Source organism: Tripterygium wilfordii, chromosome 9, assembly GCF_013401445.1.
Source record: "Tripterygium wilfordii isolate XIE 37 chromosome 9, ASM1340144v1, whole genome shotgun sequence".
NCBI classification, from domain to species: domain Eukaryota; kingdom Viridiplantae; phylum Streptophyta; class Magnoliopsida; order Celastrales; family Celastraceae; genus Tripterygium; species Tripterygium wilfordii.
In genome coordinates this window covers 10002869-10016113 of record NC_052240.1, presented here as the reverse complement: position 1 = coordinate 10016113, position 13245 = coordinate 10002869, and the positions used below count along the sequence as shown (strand labels likewise).

Here is a 13245-nt window from a genome sequence, read left to right as displayed (position 1 = left end):
TTCCTAGGCCACAAGACATCAAAATGTGCTCGTCTTTTAAAGTGCCGCATCATTCAACTTCAGGCACATAATTTGTCCGAGGTTGCGCCAGTTACCTCATAACAATCAGCTTTTTCTCTGATTTTTCAGATGGAAAAATGTTTCGTCCCCCAATTTATTGCCCCCATTTTAACCCTCATCCATATAAAGTGTTGGAAGTTTAAAGGGTCCTCCTACATCTGTGTTCATAATCAATAGGTTTCTCACATGACACATGGATTGAGGGTTAAAATGAGGGACAATTTATTTTCAGATAACATAATATGAAAAACAAAGTTGGTGCCTAGAACTTTACCTTCTTTTTATTGAAGTTCATCCTTTGGACGAATTCTTCATAAAGCATATCATCCTTCTTCTTGGATATCTCATAATGAACTTCATCCAAATCTCTGGTGGTGCCATCCCAACCCCCTGGCATAACCTTGAAGTCAGGTTTGTAAGGAAGTGATGCCACATGAAACTCATGATCATGTGAAGTAAAAAAATCTGCAAGAGGCAAATAATATAATGTGAGGCATAACAACTCATGTTCTTCAGGAGAACAATCTGCAATTACCGAAGATTCAGTGAAGTCTATATTAGAACAATATGCGAGTACATCCCTATTCTTCCGGAGAACAATCAGCTATTACAAGAATAAAAAAATTATCACATATGACCATGAGCTGACAATGTCGGACAAGACTTAGGCCATAGAAAGCTAAAATTTTATTTTCGATCTTCCTAGTTAATCTGAACATACACACTGATTTTATTCTGATATTCTCATAAGCATATAAGTTAAACTACCACCCGATTGCGCAGAAAACACTAGGGAGCTGATGATTCGATGGGGTTGGACTCTGTTCTTCGCAATTGAGTTTGTATTCAGTGATGTGGAAGCAAGTCGTGATATGAGACGATGGATATTGTGCATGTTGAACCAAAAAGATCACAGCGATGTCCCCTGAAAAGCATATCACTTTTTAGGGTCCAAGTATACATGTCGACATGTCATCTCATAATTGCAATTGACATAGTTCTCAGAAAAAGAAGCAAATAACATAAAAAAAAGAACCTCTGGTCCAGATATTGTAAAAGAAATACCAAATCCACAAATCCAATGGCCACAAACATCATAAGATCTTTCACATTCATCAATCATAAGGTCAATGAAAACTGAGATGCAATGAAGTCATAAAAAGCTTCAACGACGGGAACAAACTCATTATTAGACCAACAAATTATGATCAAATGCATTCAGTCCCTTAGAATACATACAACAACACAGTTAACAAAGAAGTCCCATTCAGAGAAAGACAAAAACATACCCACTTAAGGAGGAAACTATTTAAGAGAAAAGAGGAGTACTAGAGAGCGATGCAGAGAGATTGAAACAAGACAAGGAAACTAATGAAGAGAGAACTACTACTACTACTATGTTATATATTTTGTCAAGGGAAATTATGGCTCATTCAGGATTTGTTCTCTAGAGTACCAAAGGAAGCATGATATGACTTCCTCCTTCTTATAGGCACGACCTCTTACTTAAATGTAGTTTTAGCTATGATGGTGACATGGATTCACATATACTACTACTATTACTACTACTGTGGCTGTCATGAATTTTGTATGGTGTAGAGTGTAGACCTTTTACCTAATGCAGTTTTAGCTATAATGGTGACATGGAATTACGTATGATACTACTACGGTGGCCTTCTGGTTTTTTTTGTGCTTGTGTACGCTTTGATACCAAGCCTTTATGAACTACTTGCAGTTCACACTTCTCAATGATGATGATTAGAAGCTAAATGTGGTGCATGGTGCTCTAACATCACCTCTTTGATCTTAATAAATTATTAAATCGAGATATGATTAATTTTAGCTTCGCGTAGGTAAAGCAGGAGCATTTGGAGATATAACTGTACCTGCCTGTTCCACAATATCCTTTATTAAGGCTTATTCTTATTGTTTGTAAATATGAGAATTTGACATGGATATCAGTAGATTTTACTAAATGTACTGGTTAGAATTTGCTTCGTAGATATTACTATCTGCGCTATGAAAATGAACGACGATGACAACACCATCTATTTGGGTAATGTTAATGGTAACCATATTCTTGAATATGTAGTTCAAGCAGCTATAAAGCTGATAGTTTCTCTGCAGCAAAGGTACAAGCAATGTTTCTATTAAGCTACTGCCCTCTCTCGTCTCCTTTTCCTTCACTTCTCTCTCTGTTTACAGCTTTATTTCTTTGCTTAACTCTCTAACTAATACATTTCAAGCTTTGAACAACACTTTCTTGTCTTCCTTACGAAACTTTATGGATTGCTTGTATTCATTGTTCTGTTCTTGTCCAATCTGGAACCGCAGGAAAAAGCACACGAATACATCAAGCAAGGTTCTTAAAACAATATCATATAGCTTGGGAAAGCGACGACGAGTTCAGCATCGAACAGCATTTTAGAAAGTAAGTTGGTGGTGTGTGTGGGTGTTTCCTTTCAAGTTAACTTTTGGTTTTGTTTCTAGAGAATAGATTGATTTAGAATTAATTCTCAAGTGGTTTATAAACAGGAACAGCAACTAGCATTGGTGGATCTGCACTGACCAATCCCAAATGCAATTCAAGTTGAGCCTGGATTAGTTCTGAAGTTACCTAAAAACTTAAACTTGAGCTAGAATCTGTGGATATGACCGGGTTAAATGGCTATGCAGCTTGGCTGAAAGATCGGAATGTAGACGCCAGCATTACCCGCAAATAAGCTGAAATTTCTCAGGGAATTGCTTCTCCACTATATTGAAGACTTGTCTATTGGACAATGGCTCTCATAAACACAACTGGGTTTCTAGAGCTTTGCAGAAATGATTCACTGTAGCATGCGGGACGGGACTTATTGTGTTTATAATGCCTTCCACACTCAACGAAGGGTAGCAAGGCTGGAGATATACAAAACAACAGAAGAGCATCTAGTAAGTAGTAATAAGATTACATGACCTACTGATGTACACTATGAGATTGAGAATTGCACTGTAATATCATTATATATCTCAGGAAAAAGGCAGTTTATCATTGACGTGCAAGTACCGGTGTTATGAAGATACAGTATATGACTATCTGTACTTTCTGAAAGCTGTGTGACTTCAACATATATAAAGACTGCATTATGACTACTAAAACCAACACCTTCAACACCATGCCATTGCTACAACTAAAACCACCCTTTTGCTGCTTCTAGCATTTACAGACCTATCATTGACGCATATGAGCATGTCGTACGCTCATATCTCCTCTTGTATCAACATTTTTCTGTCCCCTATGTTCCCTGCAACAACCATGTGTTAAGACAAACGACTGCATTTTGAAGGTAATACATAATACACCATGGTTTTGAGGTATAGAGTAGTAACTCGGCCAAAAGAACTTTTTGGTCCATGCTTGGATTTCTGATAATCCCAAAAGAACAAGGAGTAAAACAAATTCCGCTCACCTCATTCCAGTTCAGTGGCATTACATCACCTGTTTGAAGTAGAATCCAAGTCATCATGAAACATAATACTACAACGCAGAGATGGCCCAAATGTCGAAACCATCACCCCCATGCTACGTAGGACCTGCCAAAAAGCCATTGCTACCGCCAGAGCTACCCATTGCGCTAGGCACATCGCGAACAAGAAATTTCACGCTGCGTGTGCGAACATAGTCCAATACATCAAGACATTCCTGCAAATCAGAGTCACTCACCAACAACACCCATTCCTGTTCATCGTCCAGATACTTGAGCTGGAACGTCCCATTTTGCAATTTGAACCTTTTCGCAACTTCATTGTACAGCTGGAAACAGCCTAAAGAAGGGTCAAACTTGAACCTAATAGTGTCTTCCTTATACGTAGCTTTTACAGTGATTGCAGATCCACTGTCACCGCAGCTTGTGTTGGCTTTCAAATCCTTTCCATCTTCAAAACTAGGAGAGCTTGTTGAACTGCCATGTATCAAAGAGCCAGAGCCATTTGACGAGTCTGTCATGCTTGAAGCAGAAGGCTCATTATGCTCGAGAATCCCGTCATCACCCTCCATTTTGGTATCTATTTCATCAGTAGCAGCCAAGAAGCTTGAGCTCCTAGAGACTAAATGGCAGTCAGTCTTCTCAACTTTTGTACTATCATTCAGACTCCATTTTCCATCTTGATTTACAAAATAGGAACTGAAAGCTGCATTCTCGGGGATAACCCAACGTGTCGAGCCAAGACTACCTGGCTGGAATAGTCCAGAAACAGTAGATTGCTTTAGTTCTCCATGAGATGTATCCGGACAACACTCATCTGCCTCCTTTTTGACCACAGAATTCTCGCCCTCAAGACAGAATGCTGAAGCTATTAGTGCATCTTGTGGGTTTTTGTCTGGAAAATTTCTTATCTTTTGAGCATCGACTTCTTGAAGGATGGAACCTGCTGCCACAAATCCTCCTGTGGTTGGATCATATTTGAGCCCTCCTTCCACCCCCTGAACAGAGTCAAGTACAGTTTGAATCTTCCTCAGTGAATGATTCACCTTGTTTATTTTGCGGGATGGCCATCTGGAGATCCCGTGTTGTCTGCATATTCTTTTCAGAGTTGTTGGACAAACTACAAAATTTCCAAATACGGATTAGCAGAAAGAATGCTCTTACATTAAAATTAACTACATATAGAATCTTGACAGCAGACTGTGCAATTATATATTGTTAGATATTAGTAGCTCCGCAAATGATTAGTTTAGCACTACCAGCAGAAAAGTTGCCCTTGTACTTTTTTTATTTGCTCTTGCACTTGTACCAAATAGATGTACACATAACTCATGCTTAAAACTATTTAATTAACCAAATACTCGACTAATAAAGGAGCTATTGTGCCCTAGTGGTGGCCTGCTCCTAATCATTTGCGCAAGGGGTAAGGTTTGATTCCACGCCTCCCTCAAAAAATAATATAATATAATAATAACATTACCCCATCATTTATCAAAAAAACAAATACTTCTCAAATATTCTGAATTTACACGATCAAGATAAATTAGCTTTAAGCCTTTAACCTTTCATATTGAAGTGTAAACATATAATTTCATTTTAATATGGACTCAGCATATTTAATATGGTATGGCGTCTTACCACCAATGCTTTTTGCCGCATCCTTAAGGCTCCCAGAAAAGTACTGCTGAAGAACACTTAAGCTCACATGTTTCCCTGCCGTACTTCTCTTTTTCTCTGGCTGTCTTTCAGATCCACTCCTTTTCTACAGAAAATGTCCAAAAAAATAAAATAAAAAGAAAAATTACAGCTCCACACAAAAACTTGTTCACAATCTGAAATCTGAATTCAGCTCAGCAAAAAATCATATGCAGAGAAGTGTGACTATAACTCTAATCAGTATCATCATCCGAGCTTTTATCACAATAGTTTGGGGTCGGCTACATTGATTTTATCATAAACTCAACGGGAATCCAACACGCGGATTTGGTGCTCTCTCAAAGAATGACTTGTCAATTCTTTTAAGTTGAAAAGACGGTATTAACTTCCTCATCACATCCATCAAATGACCATCACACTCTTTAAAGTAACTCAAGCTTTGACAAAGACTATTGTCCCAAATTTACGTTGTGCTGCTTCACTGGATTGAACTGCCAATCCAAAGACTAAGAACCTATTCAATGGAATTTCCTTTCAACTCTTTTTTTTTTTCGTAGGCAAGTTTTGGGGAAGGGGAGTTGGAACGCTTCGCCATATGGTAAAACACAGATAAAAAGTGCAAGATAAATGTTGTCACTTTCAAGTTGTTCACAAGTAGATGAGAGCTCACAAACATCAAGTCATCTTTCATCTTTCAGTTTCTTATTTGGTGACAACCAAGATCTAATTTCTTGCTAAAAGACAAAACATCACAAGAGCGGAGGAGGTAAAAGAAAAAGAAAAAAAATATGGAGGCTAAGTGGTTATTTTTATGGTAAGAAAGAGTCATATTTCACTCCATATGTGCTACAATGAGGCAACAAGCATCAACACCATCAGTCCAGCTCAACATGGAACCACTCTGTTTCTACAGCAAAAGGTCTCTGATTTTCTTGTTCAACAACTAGCAGCCGGCACACCAAAAGTAATTGAGAACTTTTGTAACTCTATGAAAATTGTTCAGTTAAAATATTTGTTGTGGTTTGCATAAGCTCTCCTCCCCTGGCACATCTAAATGGCATAATTTCCTTTCTTAGGAACCTCCTATTTTTATTGTCTGCTTTCTCATCACCATCCATTGAGAAGGCCTAACTATGATGACCATTGATAATAGAAATCTTTTTATAAGTAAGCATTTGGGGATGGGGGTCGGGTTTGATCTCAGGGTCAAAACCAAGAATCTCCTATAAGCAAATTGTTTTTCAAGCAACAAAAAATATACCAAGTCTAAATTGCTACCCCGTTAAGCCCAATCAATAGAATGTATGTAATGTCAGCATTCAATGAGGATAGATCAGGAATGACCGGTACAGCTTAGGCAAAAAAGGTCGGTTTCACATTCCAAGTAATTTTTTTTTAATATTTCCCCATGTATAGACCACTTAGTGTAATGACACGACTCAATGTTGGCAAATCAGTCTCCAGTTGGACTCCCTCGGCCTAACAGCTTTTTCCACAGGATTATGTTTTCCTTGTAGTACGAGTGACACGCCAATTATCTAGTATGAAATTAATGCTATGCTTGGCAGGAGGATGAGGGTTCATGAGAGTTGGGGAGGGGAGGGAGGGTTCCAATACTAAAATATGTATTACCCTCCTAAACCCTCCCATCCCCAGCCCCCGCTAACCTCGACCAAGCACAGCCTAAGGTCTCCCACTTACACTTAAAAAAAAATCCCCACTTCATATGTGCATCATGAGATCAGATACACTTTTTTTTTTCCTTTATTCTGAAAAACAGGAATGAAATTAACATTTCGAGAAGAAATGTCAGAAACGTCTCTAATATTCAATCAATTCACTATACATCACCAAGCAAATATGTAGTCATATTTGTACATTCAAATGTAAAAATTGCATCAAACAAAAGCCACTAAATTCATTTCACATAAAATTAAATTGGCATTTTAGCACAAACACCACTGGTAATCAGCATGACCTCATGCAAGACTTAAAGAACCATTCAATATATCATATTTGCTTAGCTGAAAAGTATCAAGGATGAGATATGTCTTATACATCCTTGCGACCATAATAAATCCATCTTCTACACTAACAACTTGTCAGATAACCTACACTTCAAAATACAAGAGAATAAAAATGAAATGACATCTTGAAACAGGGGTCCATAAGAAGATGTCAAGTTACAACTTTGTGAAAGTAAGGACATCTCTATCAAAATAGGCTTGATAGCAACTTAAACAATAAGAAATCCAAACGTCATCCTTGACATCTCAACCTAAATGACCCATCATTTCATCATTGTGGCGCATTACCTTTAGATTATTTACTTCCCCATTCCTAAAACGTCGATGCTATGTTGAAACTTCAATGGATTCATTCATCTATTTGATAAACTTTACATAAAAATATAAAAGTATCTTTTTATGTTGCAAAGAGCAAAATCAACTCAAGCATGAAAAACACTATTTCCTTTAAGCATGAAAAGGGTAATCAAGTGCATTACCTGTTCTTGGGGAGCATCAGCTTCAACTTTATCCGTATGTGCCTCCGATAAGTTTAGAAACATCTTTTCAATTGAACCCATAGTTGTTCCTGGTAAGTCCATTTGAGAGCCTCGCGCAGGAATAGCGACGGGAGGAAAACTTTGGACGGCCCCCACTTCCATGTTCAAACCTTGTCCCCCAGTTAATTCTGCACCTGAAACTGTTCTCAAACTCTTACAGATTCTCTGCATTGTGCCAGACAGGCTGTTTAACAAGAGTTGCTGCTCAGAACTCCCTTTCATATTGACAGGTAGAAAGAACTCTAGTATATAATTATCATCACCAGTGTAGGTGCTCCTCAACCTGATCGCAACGGCAGCATTTAGGCCAAATTTACGTGCATGGTGGACAAGTGGATACTCAGTTATGTCATATGTCTTTATATCAGATATGAAAAACGGGTGACTTGATTGAAGTGCTTTTCCAGCTATACCTTGACCTTCCTCAATATAATGTTCCCCACACGCATGCACAAACCCTTGCATCTCTTTATCATTGACATAACATGCTGTATCCTCGACACAAAGTACAGATTTCCCATCTGAACATTTATTACCTTCTCTAACACGTACTTTTATAGTTTCGCCAGCAGCTCCCTCAGAATAACTGCAGGGAATCCATGTCAAAGCTAGAGGTAACCTATGCGCATGACACACAGCTCGTAAAACATCAGTTATTTCAGCTACAGCAGATCTGTGATTTCTTGAGAGGTTCTGGAAAATAGCAGATTATATTAGAAAACTTCCACAGATAACAAAAGAAAGCTTGTGCAAATGTAACTAATGTAATTATCTTCTTTCGCCATTCATTTTACTTTCATGGTATTTTATAGGAGTTTTATGTAGTGAGGTGCCAGGTGTCATTTAGTGGTGGAGCAGGGCAGGGTAAGGAGGAAGCAAGGAATAAATAAGTGAAAAGAAAAGAAATCATGCATCTAATACTGATGTCTACCTGAGGAAAAAGCCGGCGGGGTGCAGTGGACCGCAAATTCACAACCTGCAAATAGGATAAATTCACAGAGATTTCATAAAAATGCAAGATACCATTGGAACTGTAAGTTTGAATCAATACACGAATAATAACACATGGGTCATCACCCTTGAGTAATAAGTTAAAATCACAACTAATTAGGATGCAATCCTTACAAGAGATATACAAACAGTGAACGAAATATATAGTAAAATTAAAGAGAGTACAACATGATAAGGCTCCATTCAGTTCTCACTTCTTTGCATAAGCTGTCCTCTATAAATCATTATGAATCAATTCATTAAAGATGATCAGGGAAAAAAATAGTAAGACCCAGAATTGGCATAAAGATAAATTTTAGCAAAAAACAAAACAAGATCATTTAGAGAGAGAGAAAGAGAGAGAGGATATCAAAAAAATAATTGTGAGAGACTCAAAATAGAATCTCGCAGAAAAAGAAGTTTGAAGAATGAAAAAAAGAATACGTAAGCCAATTCACATATTACTTGTGTTTAGAAAATAGGACATAGATCTACTTGTTCCCGTCCTACAGCTTTTTCCCTCTTTTGTTATAATTTCCATGGAGCACAGTAAACACAAGGGTGTCCAGCACAAAAAACCTACAGAAAGAAGACTCTTTCTACAGCAAAATCATCCGAAATAAAAACTAACCTTCAATGCATGACAAACTGCTTCTATCTCTGAATCAAAGTTTGGCTTCTCTTTGATTGTTACAAGTTCTAGCACAGCACAGCACGACATCTCATGATGTTCAAAGACCGGCAAGGCAATAGAACCATGGACTGCATGATTAACAGCATGATTAATACGTAAGTATTCAGCATCACTATAAAAGTTGACATTTGAAGTCCACTCTGGAACTTTAGATATAAATACTCGACCAGGAAGGCCCAGAGGATACTCTGATTTCCCTCCTGTCGAGAAGGTAAACTTCCTTGAAACTTCACGATACCCTGTAAGCACTTTATCAAGCAAGTAGGGTTGATCATAAGTGCTCAACATATACTTATCTCCATGCTTTATCGGGAGCCAGACTTGTGCCAAAATGCCCCCTCCAGAAGACTCTTTAAATAAGGATAACGCCCTAAGCATCTTCTCATCAAGTGACCACCCAAGTGACCGAGCAACCATACAATTAGCAATAGTGGACCTACTGTTAGGTAAAGAAGCAATATTATTTTGCTCAGCAGCAGCATCAACATCAACTGAATCTGAAGGATGACCAAGTTGTGCATCTTTTTCCTGAAACACCATCCTCTCTTCACCATTAAAGGAAGACCCCACAGTCCTTGACATCATGCCACCGTCAGAAAAGCCAGCAGAACTTTGCTCAGCAAAATTTGACATATCGAATGAAGCATAAGGTACCGACTGAAATGGCGACAACCCATATGCAGCAAACATCTGATCTGTAAGAAATGACGGGCTGTTGCACCATCCTGCATATGTATCAAAATCAACACTCATGGGGTCTGGAAAGTTACTGCTCGGATCCTCAACCATCGAACTCCTTGCACTACATTCTAAGGGTGCCACACTATCCGTTTGTCCCCTTGGCGGATCCCAATAACCTATGCCCGATTCCTTAGCAGAAAACGGGTGTTCCATCTTCAATCAAAAACACCTCTCATCAAAACCAAAGATATACCTTACAGAACCATCAAAAGCAAACTTGAATTAACCCTTCTGTTTCTCTTAGGCCCTTGAGTTCTTCCACCGCCAAATCCCGTCTAACGTAAAACCTCTGATGTTAAAAGCTTTCCAAGCGTTTGATGAAAGAACTGAACATGACACAAAAACCATTATCAAAGTCACAATAACCCTTACCCTGCAATACCCAAATAGCAAAGTGACAGCTCCTTTTAGTCCCATTTATATAACACTTGGTTCCCTTAAATAGAAACATAAATAAATAAAAAAGTGACCTCACAAATGACACAAACCAGTTTCTCTTTCCCCAAAGCTGCAACAAAACTCCACCACTTTCAATCAACAATAACTCACAAAACCCACCTTCAAAATTGTCCTCAAATATACCCAAATCTCTACAACACATACTCCATGTAAGCCTAACATAAATTTTCTATCTTTTTAAATAAAATAAAATCAATGAATCGGCATGATTCTAATGAAATTCAGTCAAAATGAATCACAATTGAAATTGAAAATCAAATTCACAATCTTACTATGGAAAAAATACTCCGCTAATGCCAAAATAGGCATGCTAGTAAATTTCCAGAAAAGAGAGAATCCATTAAAAAAATTCAGATGGAACTTAAAAACAAATTTCCCAATTGACGAAGAGATTTAGGAGGAAAAGTGACCGGAAAAAAAAACATATTGAACATCAAACAACCGACCTGATTGGAAGCTCCCTGAAACTCTGCCGAATATCAGTATAAATGGCCAAAGCAATTACAAAGAGAGTGAGACAAAAGGAAACCGAAAACTAACAAATGGGTGGGTTTTTGTTCTCCTGGGTTTTACTAAAAATAGAAACCGTCTGATGAATCAAATAAACCAGGCAGCCGTTTGGGTATGTGCAGATTGCAGACGTTTGGATGTAAGAGAGAAGGAAAGTTTGGTACTTTTGGATGTGCTCTTTCTGCTTGTTTGGTCTTTTAGAATAGATCCAAACACATTGGAAATAGCTTTTAACAAAGGAAGTACCATGTATTTGACTCAGCTTTGTAATGCCAACGATATTAGCCTTTCACCAAGAAATGATATTTTGAGCATTACACCACGTTATTACGACTACTTTATTACCACTTTAGTTGGTTTTGAGAATGATTATTCCCTTCTCAGTGATATTCTCCCCTCCCCCTATGAATGACCTTTCTCATAGCATGAAAATAGTTAGCAATTGCATTTTTATTATTATACCCCATTAATAAAATATCTCATTAAAAACATACGATTATTGTGGTCAATAAATATTTCATTCTCATTCCATTCTCACATGTATTTTGAATACTAAAAATTATATTATAATTATATTTATTGAAATATATTTTTTAAAAATAATATTATATTATATTTTAAAATCTAAAAATATATAAAAATATTTTAAGAAATAATATACAGTAAATGTTTTTATCATATTAATCCCTTCGTCCCAATTTGTTTGTCACCCTTTAAAAAATCCAACTTTTTAAGGGAACATCATTTAATACAATTCAACTACACAAAATAATCATGTTATTTCAAATTAACCCTTATCAGTGATGGCCCTAGGGTGGGGCGACACGGGGGTCGCCCTGGGCCCCCAAATCCACAGGGCCCCAAATTTTAAAAAAAAATATTGATTTTATATTAATCTAAACACAAAAAATCAATTAAAAACTAACAATTCTCCACATATTTCAACTAAAAAACCAATAAAAGAAATTTTTTGATTTTAAAATAAATAAAAAAGAAAACACGGGCCCCTTTTCTAGAGCTCGCCCGGGGCCCTTGTAAACTCAAGTACGCCACTGACCCTTATTTATGGTGGTATTTTTTCCCTTAAAACTAGGATAATTAATGTAACAAGGGTGATTTTGAAATACAACAACAAAATTGTTAATTAATGAAGAAATGTGACACTAGTTTTGGGACATCCTAAAATAGAAAGAAGGACTAAGAAAATGGGATGGAGGGAGTATATTTTAAAATCTATAAAACATATATAATAATATTTTAAAAATAATATAATATAAATATTATAATCATATAATATTTTAAAATTTATAAAGAGATAAGTGTATTTTAGTCAAAAAAATAATTCATTCCTATTCCATTTCAAAAAATATTTTGCATACCAAACGTTGTAATCCGTCATTACTATCATCATTTCTTGATATAACCAAATGTATTATTGTAATGGTCATTCCCATTACCATTCCTATTCTCATTCTCATTCTCATTCTCATTCTCAATATCATTCATATTCTCTACACCAACCAAACATAATCTTATAATTTGTGCAACTTTTTTGGTTTCTTTTTTCACTTAATTAATCTGAAAATCCTATTTTTTTTTTTTTTTTATACATGGAATCTATAACAGCAAACCACAGTCTGCTAACCACGCGTCCCATATAAATACATTTATACTCTTCAATTTGGGTTACTTGAGAACTACTTAGATTAGGAGCGGATTCCTAAATTTGATTAGTAATTTAACCAACATTTTTTGATTGTTGTAAAATCCCTAGTGGCAAGTCCACCAGGAAAATAACTATTAGATTAGGAGCAGATCTCAGTTATCTCAATCGTTAAGTTGAATGTACATGATTCAAGTGAATTTGTAAGCTTCACATGTCCCACGTGATTCACATGAAATATTGTGCGTAGAACTTAACGACTAAGATAACTGGAATACCAATCAATGTGATACCTATCATAACTTAAAAAAAAAATACAACAAAACAACATTTATTGCTCGAGTAGTGATTTTGGTCCAGATATCAAAGAATGTAAGCAGAATAAAAATGACCTCTTTACTAAACAACAACAACAATAATAATAATTGCATTGATTTTGGAT

At 36.7% G+C, this 13245-nt stretch overlaps 1 protein-coding gene across 5 annotated transcripts; it reads right to left on the bottom strand.

The window, feature by feature from the left end:
• Positions 1–3037: 3037 nt before the first annotated feature.
• Positions 3038–11403, bottom strand: LOC120005455 (protein NLP9-like). 5 transcript variants are annotated; one of them, XR_005469812.1, is made up of 7 exons: positions 11077–11403; positions 9368–10497; positions 8678–8722; positions 7687–8439; positions 5163–5286; positions 3510–4644; positions 3038–3344 (listed from the first exon to the last, which is right to left on the bottom strand). XR_005469812.1 is itself a non-coding variant. In XM_038855088.1 (7 exons), exons 3-7 carry the CDS (start codon positions 10322–10324, stop codon positions 3623–3625), a joined length of 2901 nt encoding a protein of 966 aa, XP_038711016.1. In that variant the 5' UTR covers positions 10399–10544; positions 11077–11403; the 3' UTR covers positions 3038–3622. The 5 variants fall into 5 exon arrangements, 4 of the variants coding, with proteins under 4 accessions (XP_038711016.1, XP_038711015.1, XP_038711014.1 ...); XM_038855088.1 differs by having other exon boundaries at positions 3038–4644; positions 9368–10324; positions 10399–10544; XM_038855087.1 differs by having other exon boundaries at positions 3038–4644; positions 9368–10324; positions 10399–10497.
• Positions 11404–13245: the final 1842 nt, after the last annotated feature.